We start from the raw sequence: 21,016 nt of genomic DNA, 5'->3' as shown, positions 1-21,016 counted from the left end.
AGGTGTGCGCCACCACGCCCAGCTAATTTTTTGTATTTTTAGTAGAGATAAGGGTTCACCATCTTAGCCAGAATGGTCTCCATCTCCTGACTTCGTGATCCGTCTGCCTCGGCCTCCCAAAGTGCTGGGATTACAAGCATGAGCCACTGTGCCTGGCCCATAAGGCTACTCTTCATGGTCTTTGAGGCAAGTTGAAGGAGTTAACAAGTTGAAGGAGTGATCCGATTTAACCTGCGACTAACCCATGACTTAGGGATCACTTTCTGATTTGCATCTCTCATCTGGATAGTAAGCAGTTCAAGATTATGCATGCTAGAAAAAGAAAACAAGGTGAGGAAGACACTGAATGAGAGTTTCAGCCTGCAAACCCTTGAGTTTTGGAAGCCAACATACCACAGTGTGCGATACCCTTTGGCTCTCAGCCTTGCAGGATGGAAGAAAGGGAGCCCAGGCCCTCAAGAACCAAAAAGCACAGGAGGCAGGTACTTACCGTGGTTACTAATGCCACCTGCCAATTCTCCAGTTGCCACTCACAGCGGATGACCGGAGACACAACAGCTATCAACATGATCTCCATGGCCTCAACCACCTTAAAGAGGAGGGACACAATGCCATGTCTATGCGTCAGCTTGTCATCACTTCATCCCAGACCTGGCTGGCTGTCATCCTACCTAGTCCTCTTCCCTTTGACCCTCGCCACTTAGGGAGCACCTGTTGTTACCCACACAGCACTGCTAGTTGGATAAGGAACTATAGAGCTTCAGCTGTCATGGATGTGACCTTAACGGTTTGAACAATTTGAGAGTTCCTAAAAATTTGTAACATATATTCACTGATGATTTTGCTGAGCAATACATTTGCATGGTGGCACTATGAGGGAGCTCTGTGAAGGCCACTCCCACTGCTAAGGGGTGAAACCAGCTAACCGGCAGCATCCTCATCAGCTTTGTTGTTTTGTACTCATGATCCTGAAAGTTGCAGAGCATGCACCTTACAAATGGATTTTTGAGGCCGGGCGTGGTAGCTCATGCCTGTAATCCAAGCACTTTGGAGGCCAAGGCAGGCAGATCACCTGAGGTCGGGAGTTCAAGACTAGCCTGACCAACATGGTAAAACCCCATCTTAAATAATAATAATAATAATATGGATTTTTGAAAAAGTCTCTGATCTCAAGAAGCTGGGATAGTAAGATTCATGAAAGCTAGAAAATAAAGCAATGAGTACAAAATAGTATGAGTTCATCAGCAGGAAAGTGTCTTTAAAAAAAAAAAAAAAAGGCCAGGTGCGGTGGCTCAAGCCTGTAATCCCAGCACTTTGGGAGGGCGAGGCGGGTGGATCACGAGGTCGAGAGATCGAGACCATCCTGGTCAACATGGTGAAACCCCGTCTCTACTAAAAATACAAAAAATTAGCTGGGCATGGTGGCACATGCCTGTAATCCCAGCTACTCAGGAGGCTGAGGCAGGAGAATTGCCTGAACCCAGGAGGCGGAGGTTGCGGTGAGCCGAGATCACGCCATTGCACTCCAGCCTGGGTAACAAGAGCGAAACTCCGTCTCAAAAAAAAGACGGGACTTCACTATGTTGCCCAGGCCAGTCTCAAACTCCTAGGCTCAAGTGATCCTTCCACTTTGGCCTCCCAGTGTGCTGGGATTACAGGTGTAAGCCACTGAGCTCAGCCTACGAAAATGTCTATTTAGCAAACAGTGTAGCATGTGCTACTAAATCTTTCTTTCAATACAAAGTTAGAGTATCATCCTCTATCCGTGTCTTGCAATCTGCTAAAGGATAGGTTTGTCTCTCAAAGGAAGGAGATGCTAGAAAAGAATTGAAGGAATAATTAGAGACAGATGATGAAAATTAGCTACAGGATCACGAATGATGATGGAGCTTTTGTGCCTGGTGGAAGGGAAGAACACTGACACCAGTCACAGGAACAAGGTTATCAGGAGGAAGAAAAGGAAAATAGAGGAGAAAACGAATTCGTTTGGGACATGTTCTGTTGATAACATTGATAGGATATCTGCATGGGTTATTATAATAATGTTTATACTTATATAACTTGGGGGTCTGAGATGAAAAAGAGGGCGTTATGTCAGCCCTAGTGTGTGGGACTTTGAAGTACACATATTAGAGTGATTGTCTCTCCACAAAGAGCGTTATCGTTGTGTCCAGAGTTCAGATGGCCAGCCGGCAAGTTTTAGTTCAAAAAGTATCAGAAGTAAGATAACATCATTATCTCAGAAGAGGCTGGCCTGGTGGCTCATGTCTGTAATCTTAGCACTTTGGAAGGCTGAGGTGAGCTGATCACCGGAGGCCAGGAGTTCGAGACCAGCCTGGCTAACATGGTAAAACCTCATCACTACTAAAAATACAAAAATTAGAGGGGTGTGGTACCGCACACCTACTCGGGAGGGTGATAATCACTTGCACCTAGGAGGCGGAGGTTGCAGTGAGCTCAGCTTGCACCACTGCACTCCAGCCTGGGTGACAGAGCAAGACCCTGTCTAAAAATAACACTAATAATCTCAGAAGAATGTTTGATTTAGGAAACTCATTTTCCCTCAGTAATACAGAACAACTGGATCCATATTAATCAGGATGCCACTCCTCTAAAGGGTTCTAGAAGGAAATAAACTAATACGGAGTAAAACTCCACCCCATTCGGCTATACAGTAGTAGCCTTAGGGGAAAGGGGCCAGGCAGGGAGCCAGGGTGGGGTGCACAGAGGAGCTTCATTCTCAACCTCAGAGAAGGTCTTAAAGACGACCAGGACTGGCCAGGTAAGGTGGTTCACACCTGTAATCCCAGCGCTTTGGGAGGCTGAAGCGGGAGGATCACTTGAGGCCAGGAGTTTGAGACCAGCCTGGCTAACACGGTGAAACCCTGCCTCTACTAAAAATACAAAATAAATTAGCCGGTTGTGGTGGCACGCACCTGTAATCCCAGCTACAGGAGGGAGGAAGGAGAATCGCTTGAGCCTGGGAGATGGAGGTTGCAGTGAGCTAAGATCACATCACTGCACTCCAGCCTGGGCAACATGCCTAGACCCCATCTTAAGAAAAAAGAAAAAAAACAAGAAAAAGGAAAAGAAATAGACTATTGCCTGAGAACACAATACTTCTGAAAGATGCGTCAAATTCACATGGCTACCTCCAGCTCACACGATTGCCCACCACCTTTTTTTTTTTTTCTTTTCTTTGAGACAGAGTCTTGCTCTGTCGCCCAGGCTGGAGTATAGTGGCACAATCTTGGCTCATTGCTACCTCACCTCCCAGGTTCAAGCAATTCTCCAGTCTCTGCCTCCCAAGAAGCTGGGATTACAAGCATGCGCCACCACACCTGGCTGATTTTTTTTATTTTTTATTTTTTATTTTTTGTGGAGATGAAGTTTCCTCATGTTGGTCTCGAACTCCTGACTTCAGGTTATCTGCCTGCCCCGGTCTCCCAAAGTGCTGGGATTACAGGCGTGAACCACCATGCTAGGCCCACACAACCCTTTCCTGTAACTTTTAGCTGCTTCCAGTCGGTCAGAGCTCTCTAGCATTTTCTCACTTATCTCCCTCCTTTGCATTTTTACCCTTCAGTCCAACACCGTTGTTGGGCTAACCCCCTGTCTTTGATTTTCCATTCTGTCTGATTGTCATTATGCATCTGGGCAAGAAGTTTTGTTTTGTTCCCGCTGCTCCACCCCCAGATGGAGTCTTGCTCTGTCACCCAGGCTGGAGAGCAGTGGCATGATCTCAGCTCACTGCAACCTCTGCCTCCCAGGTTCAAGCAATTCTCCTGCCTCAGCCTCCCAAGTAGCTGGGATTATAGGTGAGTGCCACCACCTGGCTGAATTTTGTATTTTTAGGAGAGCAGGGGTTTCACCATGTTGGCCGGCTGGTCTCCAACTCCTGACCTCAGGTGATCTACCCGCCTTGGCCTCCCAAAGTGCTGGGATTACAGACATGAGCCACCACGCCTAGTTCTTTTTTTTTTTTTTTTTTTTTTTTTTGAGACGGAATTTCACTTTTGTTACCCAGGCTGGAGTGCAATGGCGCAATCTCGGCTCACCGCAACCTCCGCCTCCTGGGTTCAGGCAATTCTCCTGCCTCAGTCTCCTCCTGAGTAGCTGGGATTATGGGCACGCGCCACCATGCCCAGCTAATTTTTTGTATTTTTAATAGAGACGGGGTTTCACCATGTTGACCAGGATGGTCTCAACTTCTTGACCTTGTGATCCACCCGCCTCGGCCTCCCAAAGTGCTGGGATTACAGGCGTGAGCCACCGCGCCCGGCCCACGCCTGGTTCTTAACATTTTCTCACCTTATCTCCCAAAGGAGGAAGCGGGAGTAGTAGTGTGGGCTCACAGACATCACCACTGCTGTGAAAACCTCTGCGTGAAGCTGTCATTCTTCTTCCCTCAAAATTGCATATGGCGTATGTCTTAGTCCATTTGTGCTGCTATCACAAAATGCCCGAGACCGGGCAATTTATAAGGAATCTAAATTTATTTTCTCACAGTTCTGCAAGCTGGGAGCCGAGATCAAAGTGCCAGCAGGTTCCGCTGCCCGGAGAGGGACGCTCCCTCCGCAGCGGAGGAACGACCGCGGTCGCAGAAGAGAAACGCAAAGAAACTGACGCGGTTGCTCCGCGAAGCCTCTTTTCTAAGGGCCTTAAATCCCATTCATGAGCGAGGAGTCCTCGTGGTCTCACCACCTCTTAAAGGCCCCGCCTTTTAACACAATCTCATTGACATCACCTGGGTTTTGGAAGGGACACGTTCAAACCCTAGCAGTAAATAACAAACCTTCATCAGTGCCTCGGAAAGGATCTGAAAATATGTAATTACAGCAGGTGTCTCTGGCGATTCTTCGACACAAAGTGTTTGAGAGCCATGTGTTCTGTTTTTACATAAAATAATACCAGTTTTCTCCTTTCTTCCCAGGACCTCCGTTTATATCATTTTTTAAAATGAGCATTGAATTCCCAAAACATAGATACAAATGCTCACTTGCTTATAACTGAACACCTGCCAAAGGTGAATGAAAGCGATTTGTGGATGATCCACCTGTTGGGGTTCCTGCTTTTTCTCATCTCTACCCACCCTTCCCTCCACACCCCCGGACTGAAGAGCCCAGAGCCAGAGGTCAGCAGAAGAGAGACTCTGCATTCAACCTTGTTAGCTTTGAAGGCTCACGTCACCTCTGAGGACAGCTCTGATTGTTTTTATCTTGCTCAAATTCCTGTCTAAGGGGTCTGGGGAGTCATGCCTTACAGCCCATACATTCTCATCAGATGGGTTTTATTAACCCTAAATATCGTGACTTACTTTCTGATCTGACTCCGGCATAACATTATGTGAAAAAGAAATAAGTCAAATATTTTACCCCAAGATGTATTTCTTTGCTGTACTTTGAAATGGCCCTGCAAAGCTGTTCTTTGTGGGGGAAAATTTGCGTCTGTAAAGAATCTTTATTAATGTAGCCAGATCATTTTCTTCCAGGCCCTCCCAATCCTGAAGAGATTAACTAAAAGTCTAGCACCTTTTAAAAGTCTGAATAGGAAATAATTGCCATCTATTGTCCATAAGGGCAGCCACTATAAGACTTCAAAAGAAACTTGGTCTCTACAATCTTTATTTTATTAAAAATTTTTTGAGACGCAGTCTCGCTCTGTTATTCAGGCCGGAGTGCAGTGGTGCAGTCTCAGCTGACTGCAACCTCCACCTCCTGGGTTCAAGCAATTCTCCTGCTTCAGCCTCCCGAGTAGCTGGGATTACAGGCGCCCACCACCACGCCCAGCTATTTTTTGTGTTTTTAGTAAAGACACGGTTTCAGCTGGATGCAGTGGCTCACACTTGTAATCCCAACACTTTGGGAGGCCAAGATGGGTGGATCACAATGTCAGGAGTTTGAGGCCAGCCTGGCCAACCTGGTGAAACCCCATCTCTACTAAAAATACAAAAAAAAAAAAAAAATACAGGCGGGCACCTGTAATTCCAGCTGCTTGGGAGGTGGGGGCAAGAGAATTGCTTGAACCCAGAAGACGGAGGGTGCAGTGAGCAGAGATCATGCCATTGCACTCCAGCCTGGGTGACAAGAGCGAGACTCAGTCTCAAACAAAACAAAACAAAACGGGGTTTTATCACATTGGCCAGGCTGGTCTCGAACTCCTGACATCAGGTGATCCACCCACCTCGGCCTCCCAAAGTGCTGGGATTACAGACATGAGCCACCACGTGCAACCACAATCTTTTATCTTAACCTGAACATTTCCTCTCTATCGACCCCAGGTCTTTAGACAAACTCAACCAATGGTCAACCAGAAAATATTTAAATTTACCTATAGCCTGGAAGCTTCCCTCTTCCCACTCAACTCTGTTTTGAATTTGAATTGTCCCGCCTTTCTGGACCAAACCAATGCATTTCTTAAATGTATTTCATTGACGTCTCCTGCCTCCCTAAGCTGTGCCCATCCATCGTGGGCACATGTTCTCAGGACCTCCTGAGGGCTATGTCACAGGCTGTGATCACCCGTATTTGGCTCAGAATAAATCTCTTCAACTGTTTTACAAAGTTTGACTCTTTGTGTCCACGTCTGCAAGGAGCACTCACCCCAGTGCTGCCCATGATCAGAAAGAGAGCAATATGGAAACGTCCAAAGCCGATGGTCTCCACTGCGTCTTCCACGGTGAACGTCTTTGGCTCTAACAACGAGAGGCAAGTGGAAGAAATAGCTTCTGCAGGGAAGGGAATGCGTGGGGACTATCACTCAGCCTCAGAAAGCCAACCCATTATTATTATTATTTTGAGACTGAGTCTTGCTCTGTCACCCAGGCTGGAGTGCAGTGGTCCGTTCTTGGCTCACTGCAACCTCTGCCTCCCAGGTTCAAGCAATTCTCTGCCTCAGTCTCCTGAGTAGCTTGGCCCCCGCCACCACACCTGGCTAATTTTTGTATTTTTAGTAGAGACGGGATTTCACCATCTTGGCCAGACTGGTCTTGAACTCCTGACCTTGTGATCCACCTGCCCCGGCCTCCCAAAGTGCTGGGATTACAGGTGTGAGCCACGGCGCCAATCTACCAACCCATTATTATAAAACAAGTTAATATGAGGGGCCAGTAGTAGGAAGTGAAGCAGCAGGTTGAGCTGGAGACGTCCATGATAATCTCACCTTTAATCTGTGTCTCTGCGTTCCCCAGGCTCAACTTCCGAAGGCTGAGGATCGTGACGGGCTCTGTTGGCTTGGTTGCCATCTTCTCAATAGCTCAAGTTCCCCAAACAGCTTACCTGGTGGAAGCAAGGGAGAGAAGAAAGAAAGAAATGTAATGGTTATTGGCTATTTAGTATATGCCAGACACACTACACACACACGTGATTTCCTGAAGCCCTCACAAAAATCAAATGAGGTATGTATTTTTTTTTTTTTTTTTTTTTTTTTTTTTTTTTGAGATGGAGTTTCACTCTTGTTACCCAGGTTGGAGTGCAATGGCGCGATCTCAGCTCACCGCAACCTCCACCTCCTGGGTTCAGGCAATTCTCCTGCCTCAGCCTCCTGAGTAGCTGGGATTACAGGCACGCGCCACCATGCCCGGCTAATTTTTTATATTTTTAGTAGAGACGGGGTTTCACCATGTTGACCAGGATGGTCTCGATCTTTTGACCTTGTGATCCACCCGCCTCGGCCTCCCAAAGTGCTGGGATTACAGGCTTGAGCCACCGCGCCCGGACCGAGGTATGTTTTTTTTGTTTTTTTTTTTTTTTTTGAGACGGAGTTTCGCCCTTGTTACCCAGGCTGGAGTGCAATGGCGCGATCTCGGCTCACCGCAACCTCCGCCTCCTGGGCTCAGGCAATTCTCCTGCCTCAGCCTCCTGAGTAGCTGGGATTACAGGCACGTGCCACCATGCCCAGCTAATTTTTTGCACTTTTAGTAGAGACGGGGTTTCACCATGTTGACCAGGTTGGTCTTGATCTCTCGACCTCATGATCCACCCGCCTCGGCTTCCCAAAGTGCTGGGATTACAGGCTTGAGCCACCGCGCCTGGCTAGGTATGTATTTTTATCCTCTTTCACACCTGGCCTCTGGAACCAAGCAACTCATTGCTTTTTTTCCCTACTACTTTGTATTGATTGATTGTTTGATTGATTGAGATGCAGCCTTGTTCTATCACCCAGGCTGGAGTGCAGTGGCTGCAATCAGCTCACTACAACCTCTGCCTCCTGGGTTCAACTGATTCTCGTGCCTCAGCCTCTCAAGTAGCTGGGATTGCAGGCACATGTCACCACACCCCACTAATTTTCTTATTTTTTTTTTTTGTAGAGATGGGGTTTCACTATGTTCTCCAGGCTGGTCTTGAACTCCTGACCTCAGTTGATCTGCCCACCTCAGCCTCCGAAAGTGCTGGGATTACAGGCAGGAGCCACCGCACCCAGCCTTCCTGTGACTTTTTAAGTATGTGGCTTTGAGAAATTTGCCCTTTGCACACCTCAGTTTTCTCAAATGAGTTTCCTAAAATGGAGATGATCTAATAATGGCACCCAACTTTCAAGGTTGTTATGATTATTAAATGGGTTAGTTCACAGAAAGCACGCACCCCATACCTGGCATGAACTGATGTGCTTGATAAATGGAAGCTGTTCCTATTGTTACCGTATATGAGGGATGTATTTATCACTGATCGTTGTCCTGATCACTTTACATGCATGAATTCTCCCCTCTAATCTTCACAGAAGATCTGTGAGATATTATCATTTATCACTGTGTGGCATGTAAGGAACCTGAGAAATAGAGAGACTAAATTGCTAAATTAGATAATCAAGCTAAATTAAAAGGCCACGTTAGACAATCAGGACTCTGAGGCCAGTAACTAACCCTGAGTCTGGGGCCAGACGCAGGTCAGGTCGTGGCAATTTAGCCAATAGCATCCTCAGTGGGAGGGAACATGGCTTTGCTACAGGAAAGTAGTCGCAATAGCAGCGCTTTACACTCTCCCAGATCCTGTGTTTCCAGTGCGCTTTTGTGCATGTCATTGTCATTTAATTCTGACAGAAACCCATGAAGTGCTTTTTAAATTTTATTTATTTTTGGAGACAGAGTCTTGCTCTGTCACTCAGGCCGGAGTGCAGTGGCGCGATCTCCGCCTCCTGGGTTTAAGCGATTCTCCTGCCTCAGCCTCCCGAGTATCTGAGACAACAGGCACTTGCCACCATGCCTGGCTAAGTTTTTGTATTTTTAGTAGAGACGGGGTTTCACCGTGTTATCCAAGATGGTCTTAATCTCCTGAACTTGTGATCCGCCAGCCTTAGCCTCTCAAAGTGCTGGGATTACAGGTGTGAGCCACCACACCTGGCTGCTGCTTTTTACCTCATCTTTTTGCATTTAACCCTAAAAAGGATTCTTAACTCTAAAAGCCAAAAGAAAACGAAGACAAGGAAAGATGGATATCAAGTCAGCAGCTTAAACCACACAGAATTTTTTTTCAAATGACTTTAAGACATGGTAATCTAATTATACATTCCTTGTGGGATAAACAGAAATCCTAAACTATCCTTGCTAATGATGTTGTTAGTAATATTAGTATCATTATTTGTGTATTAGTTCATATTAAGAATAGAGTAATTATGTTAATACTGTTAGGAACCCAGATTTTCATCATTGAGAAAAAACATAAATATAAAATCAAATTTGCTATGTAAAAAATTTATAATCCTAATTTTTTTTTTTGAGACAGAGTCTTGCTCTGTCGCCAAGGCTGGAGAGCAGTGGTGCAATCTTGGCTCACTGCAATCTCCGCCTCCCAGGTTCAAGTGATTCCCCTGCCTCAGCCTCCCACATAGCTCAGACTAAGTAAGGCACAACCGTACCCGGCTAATTTTTTGTATTTAGTAGAAATGGGGTTTCAGCATGTTGGCCTGGTTGGTCTTGATCTCCTGACTTCATGATCCACCCGCCTGGGCCTCCCAAAGTGCTGGGATTACAGGAGTGAGCCACCATGCCCAGCCTATAATCCTAATTTCGAACTGGAAATAGAGATGTGATATTATTGTATAACATATATATTATACATATATAATAAATAAATATAAACAAATCCAGGCACCTTAGGTAAATGGCTGATTCTGGCTCAGGGACAGAAAATGTACAAACTGAGCCTGGGGCCTCTTGTTGTAGCCTATGTAGTATGGGCAATATCAAAGACCCATAGGGTTGCAATGAAAGGTTACAAAATTAAAATTAAGGCCGGGCGTGGTAGCTCATCCCTGTAATATCAGCACTTTGGGAGGCCAAGAGAGGAGGATCACTTGAGGCCAGGAGTTTGAGACCAGTCTGGCCAACACGGTGAAATCCCGTCTCTACTAGAATACAAAAATTAGCCAGGTGTGGTGGTGCGCGCCTGTAGTCCCAGCTACTCGTGAGACTGAGGCACGAGAATTGCTTGAACCCAGGAGGCAGAGGTTGCAGTGAGCCGAGATCAGGCCATTGCACTCCAGTCTGGGTGACACAGTGAGACTCCATCTCAAAAAAAAATAAAATTGAAAAGGCTCCCACTGGCCAAAGATGGGACAATGTGAATGTCAAAATGGCAAATGACTGCGAAGAACTGAAACACATTAAAGCTGTTAAAATCCATTTGTTTACAGTAATACTAAAATGAAGACCTCACTGATCACCTCTGGAGAATGGTAAGAAACAAACGCATTCTGAAAACTAGTAAATATCTTGACTTTTGTGTACAGATTGTCTGTACATCAGGGTAGCCAGTTGATGAAAGAAAATTATTTGTGAATAATAAAGCTAATATATGCAGAAAAAAGGATGGAATGCAATTATCACTGTTTTGTACCTTCTAAAAAATAATGGATCCAGGCAACAATCATCAGTGGCTGATAAACTATTAGGTGAAAGGCTGATGTCGAACTTTGCTAGGAGAGGGATACAGCCGATAACACCTGAACCCACTGAAAAATTGTAATGCCATGGAAATAAGAGACAGGCAGATTGCATTGGCTCCTAATGAGATGCAACAGGAAGACATATACGACATCACCTGTGATAAAGAGAAGTTGAGGACAGGAGTGGTGGCATGCACCTGTATTCCCAGTTACTCAGAAGGCTGAGGCGGGAGAATTGCTTGAACCTGGGAGGTGGAGGTTGCAGTGAACCGAGATTGCGCCGCTGCACTCCAGCCTGGGCGACAGAGCGAGACTCCATCTCAAAAAAAAAAAAAAAGGGAATTGAACCTGAATCAAATCAAGCATCTAGCTCTAGCTAGCACTTTACAGGGGAAATGAAGAAACACGTTGGATAACACCATGTGGATGCAACAAGGAAAATGCAGAACGTGGGAAGCTGCGTAAGATAAATGACCCAGTTTCTTCATTACATACGTGGCAAGGAAAAATGAGGAAAGGGGAACCTGTAGACTAAAATCAAAGAGATGCAGCAAACCAAAAGTGGGTTGTTTGGATGTTCATTCAAACAAATCAACGATTAAAAATTTTAAAATAAAACGACAGTGTGTGGCTGGGCGCAGTGGCTCATGTCTGTAATCCCAGCACTTTGGAAGTCCAAGGCTGGCATATCACAAGGGCAGGAGTTCCAGACCATCCTGGCCAACATGGTGAAACTCCATCTCTACTAAAAATACAAAAATTAGCCGGGCATGGTGGCGCATGCCCGTCATCCCAACTATGTGGGAGGCTGAGGCAGGAGAATCACTTGAACCCAGGAGGCGAAGGTTGCAGTGAGCCAAGATCGTGCCACTGCACTACAGCCTGGGTGACAGAATAGGACTCTGTCTCAGCAGGGGTGAGGGGAGAGGGGTGGCAAAGAAACTCCTAGCTGGACGAGGTGGCTCACGCCTGTAATCCCAACACTTTGGGAGGCTGAGGCGGCCAGATCACAAGGTCAAGAGTTTGAGACCAGCCTGGCCAATATGGTGAAACTCTGCCTCTGCCAAAAATACAAAAAATTAGCTGGGCATGGTGGTGGGCACCTATAGTTCCAGCTACTTGGGAGGCTGAGGCAGGAGAATCGCTTGAACCCGGAAGGCAGAGGTTGCAGTGAACTGAGATCTTGCCACTGCACTCCAGCCAGAGTGACAGAGTGAGACTCCGTTTCAAAAACGGAAACAAAAAAAACAGGGAGATCCTGCCATCTCCAACACCGTAGATGAACCTGGAGGACGTGATAAAGCTAAAGAAGCTGGGCACGGAGGAATGAATACTATCATTTACATGATGAATCTAAATCAGCCAAAGTCACAGAAGCAGAGATTGGAATGGTGGATGCCATTCTGAGGTGCTGAGGGGATTGGGAAATAGGGAGGTATTAGTCAAAGACACAAAATTTTTGCTATACTAGTCAAATGTGTCCTGGAGATCTTCCCATAGCATTGCGCTTATAGTTAACAATATGGTATTGTGCACCTAAACTTTTGCCAGGAAGGTAGATCTTCTGGTAAGTGTTCTTAATCACAAAAATAATAACAGCCAGGTTCAGTGAGGCTGAGGCAGGGGAATCACTTGAACCTGGGAGGCAGAGGTTGCAGTAGGCCGAGATCTCACCACTGCACTCCAGCTTGGGCAACAGAGCAAGACTCTGTCTCAAAAAATAAACACATAAATAATAATAAGTAAAAAGGCTAGAGGAAACTTTTGGAGATAATAGGTTTATGGCATAGATCGTGGTGATGGTTTCACAGTGATACCTGCAAACTCATCAAGTTGTATGTATTAAATATGTACCAGTTTTTATGTTGTTGGTGTCTCAATAAAGTGGTTAGAAAAACAAAACAAAACTCAAGCCAAGGTGTCCTTTTGCTAGAACATAAAAATAGCCAGAGAACAGCTGTGTAGTAGCACATCAAGGTCATTAATGTTTGCCAAGTGTTGGCTCTGTAGCTCCTAGGGAGGATTTCAGAGGAGGATCTGACATACATGTTACTGCCCTAAGGAGTTTTTTGTTTTTGTATTTTTCTGGAGACAGGGTTTTACTCTGTTGCCAAGGCTGGAGTGCAATGGCATGATCTCAGCTCACCACAACCTCTGCCTCCCAGGTTCAAGTGATTCTCCTGCCTCAGCCTCCCTGCCTCAGCACCCGCCACCATGCCCAGCTAATGTTTGTATTTTTAGTAGAGACAGGGTTTCTCCATGTTGGTCTGGTCTTGGACTCCTGACCTCAGGTGATCCACCTGCCTTGGCCTCCCAAAGTGTTGGGATTACAGGCATGTACCACCAACGCCCGGCTAATTTTGTATTTTTAGTAGAAATGGGGTTTCTTCATGTTGGTCAGGCTGGTCTTGAACTTCTGACCTCAGGCGATCCACCCGCCTCGGCCTCCTAAAGTGCTGGGATTACAGGTGTGAGCCTAGGAGTTTTTAATCTAGCTGGGGACACAAAAGATAAACACAACAGACAATTATACTGCAGTGTATATATTGTTTCCTTAAACACTGTCACAGAGACATAAATATTCCCAGATGGGGAAGAGATCAATAATGCTCAAAGATAATCCATGAAATCCTCTGTCTCAATGGAGACCATAAAAAGCATGAAAAGTTGTTATTTACACATAGTGGAAAACGCAAAATAATTGGTCTCTCAGTCCATCTGGGAGCCTGAAAGTTATAAGGAATATAAGAACAGACAATTCTAAAGCTACTTCTCCCTTTTTAGACATTGTTGGAACACTCTCTTGAGGGGTAGTTCTTATTTGGAAGCCTTTTTTTTTTTTTTTTTTCTGAGATGGAGTTTCACTCTTATTGACCAGGCTGGAGTGCAATGGTGTGATCTCAGCTCACTGCAACCTCTGCCTCCTGGGTTCAAGCAATTCTCCTACCTCAGCCTCCCGAGTGGCTGGGATTACAGGCATGCAGCACCACCACGCCTGGCTAATTTTATATTTTTAGTAGAGACAGGGTTTCTCCATGTTCGTCTGGCTGGTCTCCAACTCATGACCTCAGGTGATCCGGCCACCTCGGCCTCCCAAAGTGCTGGGATTACAAGTGTGAGCCACTGTGCCCAGCCTTCTTTCCTTTTTAAAAACTTTTTAACAGCACTTAAAAGTTTGTTTGTTTTTGAGACAGGGTCTCACTCTGTCACCGAGATCTGGCACGATCTCGGCTCACTGCAACCTCTGCCTTCGGGGTTCAAACAATTCTCCTGCCTCAGCCTCCTTAGTAGCTGGGATTACAGGCACCTACCACCATGCCCAGCTAATTTTTATATTTTTAGTAGAGACAGGGTTTCACCATGTTGGTCAGGCTGATCTCAAACTCCTGACTCAGGTGATCCACCAACCTCAGCCTCCCAAAGTGCTGGGATTACAGGTGTGAGCCACTGCACCCGCCCTGACATTTTTTTTTTTTAATTTAATTTTTTATTTTTTGTGGCAGGGTCTTACTCTGTTGCCAAGGCTGGAGTGCTACCACACCTGGCCAAAAAACAAACAAACAAAAAATGGGACTTAATAAAAATTTAAAACTTCTGTGTACCAAAAGGCACTAACAAGAAAGTGGGGAAAACAAAACAAAACAAAACAAAACACCCAGAATGGAAGAGTGTTTGCAAATCATATACCTGATAAGAGTGTAGTAACCAGAACATACAAGAAACTCTTACAGCTCAACAATAAAAATACAACCTAATTATTTAAATGGGCAATGATTTTAATAGAGGCGTCTACAAAGAAGATATGCAAATGGCCAACGAGCCCATGAAAAAGGACTCAACATCATTGGTCATTAGGGAAATGCAAATCAAAACCACAAGATACCACTTCCTACTCTAGGATGCCTAAAAAAATTTTTTTTGAGGCAGAGTTTCGCTCTTGTTGCCCAAGCTGGAGTGCAGTGGTGTGTTCCTGGCTCACTGCAACCTCCACCTCCCAGGTTCAAGCAATTCTCCTGCCTCAGCCTCCCAAGTAGTTGGGGTTACAGGCATGCACCACCACACCTGGCTAATTTTATACTTTAATTAGAGATGGGGGGGGGTTCACCATGTTGGTCAGGCTGGTCTCGAACTCCTGACCTCAGGCAATCCACCTGCGTTGGCCTCCCAAAGTGCTGAGATTACAGGCATAAGCCACCATGTCTGGCCGGATCCCTAAAATTAAAAAGGTAGGCAGTATGGTTCTCATACTTGATAATTTTTTTTTTTAAGGCAGTAGCAAGTGTTAGTGAAGATGTGGGGACATCAGGATGCTGTGTGTTGCTGGTGGGAATTTAAAATCATGCAGCCCCTGTAGAAAATTGTTTGTCAGTTCTTCAAAAGGTAAACATAGAGTTGCCATATGTCCTGAGACTCTCCTAGGTATAACCTCAGGAGAATTGAGAACATAATCTAATGAGTTGAATTTTGTACCCTTCAAAATGTATATGTAGAAGACCTAACCCCTAGGACCTCAGAATGTGACCTGATTTGGAATTAGGATCATTGCCGATGTAATTTGTTAAGCTGAAGTCAGCTCTTCTTTCCCTAAGCAGCCCAAGATAATCTGTGAAAATGCTTCACTATTCACTCGACCCAAAGAACCCCATAAAATCATGCAAATCAAGAGGTTCAAATCACTGTAAGAACACTCATAACACTTCCCAGGCCATCAAGGGTATGCAGATACGAAACGCCACGATGTATCTGAAAGATGTCACTTTACAGAAACAGTGCGTACCCTTCCATCGTTACAATGGCGGAGTTGGCAGGTGTGCCTGGGCCAGGCAGTGGGGCTGGACACAAGGTCCGTGTCCCAGAAAGAGTGTTGAATTTTTGCTGCACATGCTTCAAAATGCAGAGAGCAATGCAGAACTTAAGGATTTAGATGTAGACTCTCTGGTCATTGAACAGATCCAAGTGAACAGAGCGCCTAAGACAAGCCACCGGACCTGCACGGCTCACGGTCAGATTAACCCACACGTGAGCGCTCTTGCTGCCACACTGAGATGATCCTTACTGAAAAGGAACACACTGTTCCTAAACCAGAAGAGGAGGTACCCAGAAGGAAAAGATATCCCAGAAGAAACTGAAGAAACAAAAACTTAGGGCACAAGAGTAAATTCAGCATTAAAATAAATGCAACTAAAAGTAAAAAAAAAAAAAAAAAAAAAAAAAAAGATGAAGTCATACTGGAGTGGAGTGGGAGTTCCATCCATTGTAACTGATGTCCTCATAAAAAGGGGGGAATTTGGATAGAGACAGCATACAGGGAGAATGGCCTGGGAATATGAAGGCAGAGATGGGGGTGATGCATCCACAAGCCAAGGAACCTAGGGGGTGCCAGCAACCACCAGCAGCGAAGGGAGAGGCATGGATCAGATTCTCCCTCCCAGCCTCAGAAAGAACCCACCCTACCGACACCTTGGTCTCAGACGTCTAGCCTCCAGAATCGTGAAATGATCAATTTCCCTTGTTTAAGCCGCTCAGTGTATGGCACTTTGTTATGGCAGCTCCGGGGAACTAATACATGTGTCCCTTCAAACTCTCACACAAATAGTCCAAGAGCCATCACTTATCATAGCCAAAAGTGGGAATGGTCCAAATGTCCATCATCTGATGAATGAATAAATGAGATGTGGTCCATCCATACAATGGAGTATCATTCAGCAATAAGAAAGAATGGAAGTCTGATACCTGCTACAACATGAATGAATCTCAAAAGCATGCTAAGCAAAAGAATTCAGACACAAAGACCATACATTTTGTGATTCCATTTATATGAAAATTTCCAGAGACAGAAATAGAGGAGTCGTTGCCAGGTGCTGGGGGAGAAGGAGAATAGGGAGTGACTGATAATAGGTGTGGGGTTTCTTTGGTAGGTGATGAAAATGTTCTGGAATTTAACAGTGCTGATGGTTGCACAACCTTGTGAACATACTAAAGATCATTGAATTCTACCCTTTTCTTTTTTCTGTTTTTTTCTTTTTCTTTTTTTTAATGGGACCGGGTCTCGTTCTGTTGACCAGGCTGGAGTACAGTGGCACAGTCTCAGCTCACTGCAACCTCTGCCTCCCAAGTTCAAATGATTCTCCTGCCTCAGCCTCCCAAGTAGCTGGGACTACAGACGTGTACCACCACGCCCAACTATTTTTTTTGTATTTTGTGTATTTTTAGTAGAGACAGGGTTTCACCATGTGGGTCAGGCTAGTCTCGAACTGCTAACCTCAAAAGATCTGCCTGCCTTGGCCTCCCAAAGTGCTGGTGTTCCAGGCATGAGCCACTGCACCCAGCCTGAATTGTACCCTTGAAAATGGTGACTTTGATATATGTGGATTGTCAATTATATGTTTATTCCTTTTTAAAAAACAGAAAAATAAAATAGTAATGCAAGTCACAGCAGCAGACTTAAAAACCAAAAGGAATCTGGCTATTTATAGCATCTGGGAATAAAACGATTCAGTTTGATGGGAAAATAATATTTTTAAATCCCAGTGAGTTCATTTTGAGTTCAGTTACAAGTAAAATGCTTAACAATGAGTTCAGTCTTCAGTCAACATTAAATCTCGTCTATCAGTCATGTTTCATGATGTCTCATAACAATCTAAACATATTTTACAATTTTAACAATCTTAAAGCTTACATTTTAGAGGGGCAATAAAACAATTTCCATCAAGTCTCATTTTTTCTATATAGAACAGCAAGAAACCCGGAAGTCTTCCACTTACTGCTGACCAGAACAAGTTTGTATTTATTTTTATTTTATTTTATTTTATTTTTATTTATTTTTTTTTTTTTTGAGACGGAGTTTCGCTCTTGTTACCCAGGCTGGAGTGCAATGGCGCGATCTCGGCTCACCGCAACCTCCGCCTCCTGGGCTCAGGCAATTCTCCTGCCTCAGCTTCCTAAGTAGCTGGGATTACAGGCACGTGCCACCATGCCCAGCTAGTTTTTTGTATTTTTAGTAGGGACGGGGTTTCACCATGTTGACCAGAATGGTCTCGATCTCTCGACCTCGTGATCCACCCGCCTCGGCCTCCCAAAGTGCTGGGATTACAGGCTTGAGCCACTGCGCCCGGCTTATTTTATTTTTGAGACAGAGTCTCGCTCTGTCAGCCAGGCTGGAGTGCAATGGCGTGATCTCAGCTCACTACAACCTCTACCTCCCACGTTCCAGCGATTCTCCTGCCTCAGCCTTCCAAGTAGCTGGGATTACAGGAGTGCACCACCACACCTGGTTAATTTTTGTATTTTTAGTAGAGACAGCGTTTCATCACATTGGCTAGGTTGGTCTCGAACTCCTAACCTCAAATGACTCACCCACTTCAGCCTCCCAAAGTTCTTGGATTATAGGTGTGAGCCACCACACTCACCCTTTAAAAATTTTTTTTAAAAAATAGACAGGGGTCTCACTATATTGCCCAGGCTGGTCTTGACTTCCCAAGATCAAGCAATCCTTCCACCTCGGTCTTCCAAAGTGCTTATAGGCATGAGCCACTGCACCAGGGCCAGAACAAATTTTAATGTGGTATAAGCATGCGTTTTAAACTACTTAGGTGGCTCCATGGCTCATAAACATCCTACATATTTCCTTTCTCTTATCAATAAAGAGAGGTGATTTATCACATAGAGCCTGGCCAAAGTTATTACAGTCCAAAATATTTGCTTCACAGTTGCTCTTGAATTAAGCCTGATCCTATAAAGGCAGATTGACATTTGTTATTTCATTTTCACTTTTATATTGTTTGTCTATTTGTTTTGCAACAGCATCTCAGTCTGTCACCCAGGCTGGAGTGCAGTGATGTGATCTCGGCTCACTGCAACCTCCACCTCTCAGGTTCAGGTGATTCTTGTGCCTCAGCCTACCAGTAGCTGGGACTACAGGCACACACCACCATGCCCAGCTGATTTTTTTGTATTTTTAGTAGAGACAGGGGTTTCACCATGTTGACCAGGATGGTCTCGATCTCTTGACCTCGTGATCCACCCACCTCGGTCTCCCAAAGTTCTGGGATTACAGGCTTGAGCCACTGCGCCCGGCCCATTTTTATATTTTTAGTAGAGATTGGGTTTCATCATGTTGGCCAGGCTGATCCTGAACTCCTGACCTGGTGATCTGCCCACCTCAGTCTCCCAAAGTGCTGGGATTACAGGCATGAGCTGTCACACCCAGCCAAGTCTCACCACGTTGACCAGGCTGGTCTTAAACTCCTGGGCTCAGGCGATCTTCCTGCCTCAGTCTCCCAAAGTACTGGGACTTAGAGATGTGAGCCAGCATGCCCAGCCAAGGCCTGTGTTTTTGTACCACATGTCCCCACCTGCTCTCCATCACTGGCCATGACCTATTGGGCCAGGGATAGGCACTTGACCTGGAGACAATCAAACGATTGGTCAGAAGTCCACAGGGTAGCCTCGCACAACAGCCTCTCTCTGATGGTGGTGGTGGGTGCACAATATTGTGAATGTGCTACATGCCACTGAATTGGTCACTTTAAAATTGTAACAGGCTGGGTGTGGTGGTGCATGCCTGTGATCTCAGCACTTTGGGATGCCAAGGTGGGAGAACTGCTTGAGGTCAAAAGTTTGAGACCAGCCTGGGTAACAGAGCGAGACCCCATCGCTACAATAATAATAATAATAAACAATAAAAAATTGTTACAATGGTAAATTTGAAGTTATGTGTATTTTACCATAATTTTTAAAAATTAAAAGAACAAGACAAAAAATTGCCAAAAAAAATACAGGTACCCAGTAAATGTTGTAGCAGATATAAACCATAAATTATATGACAAAAATATTAAGATTTTAATAGCCAGTCTGGGCAATATAGTGAGATCTGGTGTCTACAGAAAAGTTATTTACAAAGTCAGCCCTGTGTGGTGTCCCATGTCTGTGGCCCAGCTCCTTGTGAGGCTGAGGTGGGAGAATCAAATGAGCCTGACAGGTGGGGGCTGCAGTGAACCGTGATCATGCCACCCACTGCACTCCAGCCTGGGCAACAGAGGCAGATCCTATCTTTAAAAAAAAGAAGTAGGCCAGGCGTGGTGGCTCACACCTGTAATCCCAGCACTTTGGGAGGTTGAGGCGGGTGGATCATGAGGTCAAGAGATCGAGACCATCCTGGTCAACATGGTGAAACCCCGTCTCTACTAAAAATACAAAAAATTAGCTGGGCATGGTGGCGCGTGCCTGTAATCCCAGCTACTCGGGAGGCTGAGGCAGGAGAATTGCCTGAACCCAGGAGACAGAGGTCGCGGTGAGCTGAGATCACACCATTGCACTCCAGCCTGGGTAACCAGAGCAAAACTCTGTCTCAAAAAAAAAAAAAAAAAAAAAAAAAGTAGAAGAGAAGAACAAGAGGAAGGAGAAGGAAGAAAAGGAGGGAGGGAGGGAGGGAGAGAAGGAAGCAAGTCAGTAGTCATGGTGAGGTCGAGATGAAACTCACTCCATTTCCTCTGTCTGCATTTCCTCATCTGGAAATAAAAATTCTACCTGCTGGTAGGAGAAATTGCTACTGCCCACCCGACATCAGGGCTTCCCTTGTACTTTGCTGGTGGCAGTGGCCATTGAGATGCAGGTGAAGGTTGTCGGGGCTTCAGGAAAATCCCTCTTCTGCCCCTCGCCTCTTCCTCACACCCCCTCACTAGACTAGAGGCTGGGTGGTGGCCCTCCGGCTGGCATATCAAGTCATGATGAAAATGGAAAGATGGAAACTTGGGACTAAATCTGGCCAGCATAAGACAGAAACAGCCTGGAAACTGACGACCAGGAGATCTCCCAGCCTTGGACTGCTCACCTCCAGACACCATGAGCGAAGGAGGGAAATACACCTCTTAGGTCTAAGCCACTGTGATTTCTGGTCTCTGTTACTTGCAGTTTTGTGCAATTCACAACTGATAAACTTTCTCTTAAGTGTATGATGACAATAAAACAAGATGATGTTTATAAAATATGTCAATGTGCCATTGCATCAAAAGTCCTTAAGGTAGTATTGTCTCTTGTCTCTGAGCAAAGCAATCAAACCACTTTTTACAACTTCAACATAATCACAAATAATTTATTCAGGGAATGTTTTAAGATTTCTACAGGCCAGGTGCCG

At 45.3% G+C, this 21,016-nt stretch overlaps 1 protein-coding gene across 2 annotated transcripts in view; it reads right to left on the bottom strand.

Annotated features, from left to right (window-relative positions):
- The window catches only part of SVOPL (SVOP like), a 114,541-nt gene that overhangs the window by 90,115 nt on the left and 3,410 nt on the right, over window positions 1-21,016 (bottom strand). For both annotated transcript variants that reach the window (XM_003929748.4, XM_010340366.3), the window contains exons 2-4: window positions 7,162-7,277; window positions 6,603-6,694; window positions 491-589 (exon numbers count right to left, since the gene is read on the bottom strand). In XM_003929748.4, coding sequence (XP_003929797.2) covers window positions 491-589; window positions 6,603-6,694; window positions 7,162-7,243 — 273 coding nt within the window. In that variant the 5' untranslated portion in view covers window positions 7,244-7,277. The remainder of the gene's footprint in view (window positions 1-490; window positions 590-6,602; window positions 6,695-7,161; window positions 7,278-21,016) is intronic.

Source organism: Saimiri boliviensis, chromosome 10, assembly GCF_048565385.1.
Source record: "Saimiri boliviensis isolate mSaiBol1 chromosome 10, mSaiBol1.pri, whole genome shotgun sequence".
In the NCBI taxonomy this organism is placed as follows: domain Eukaryota; kingdom Metazoa; phylum Chordata; class Mammalia; order Primates; family Cebidae; genus Saimiri; species Saimiri boliviensis.
Note: the sequence above shows the minus strand (reverse complement) of the source record. Positions and strands in the feature narration are given on the sequence as shown.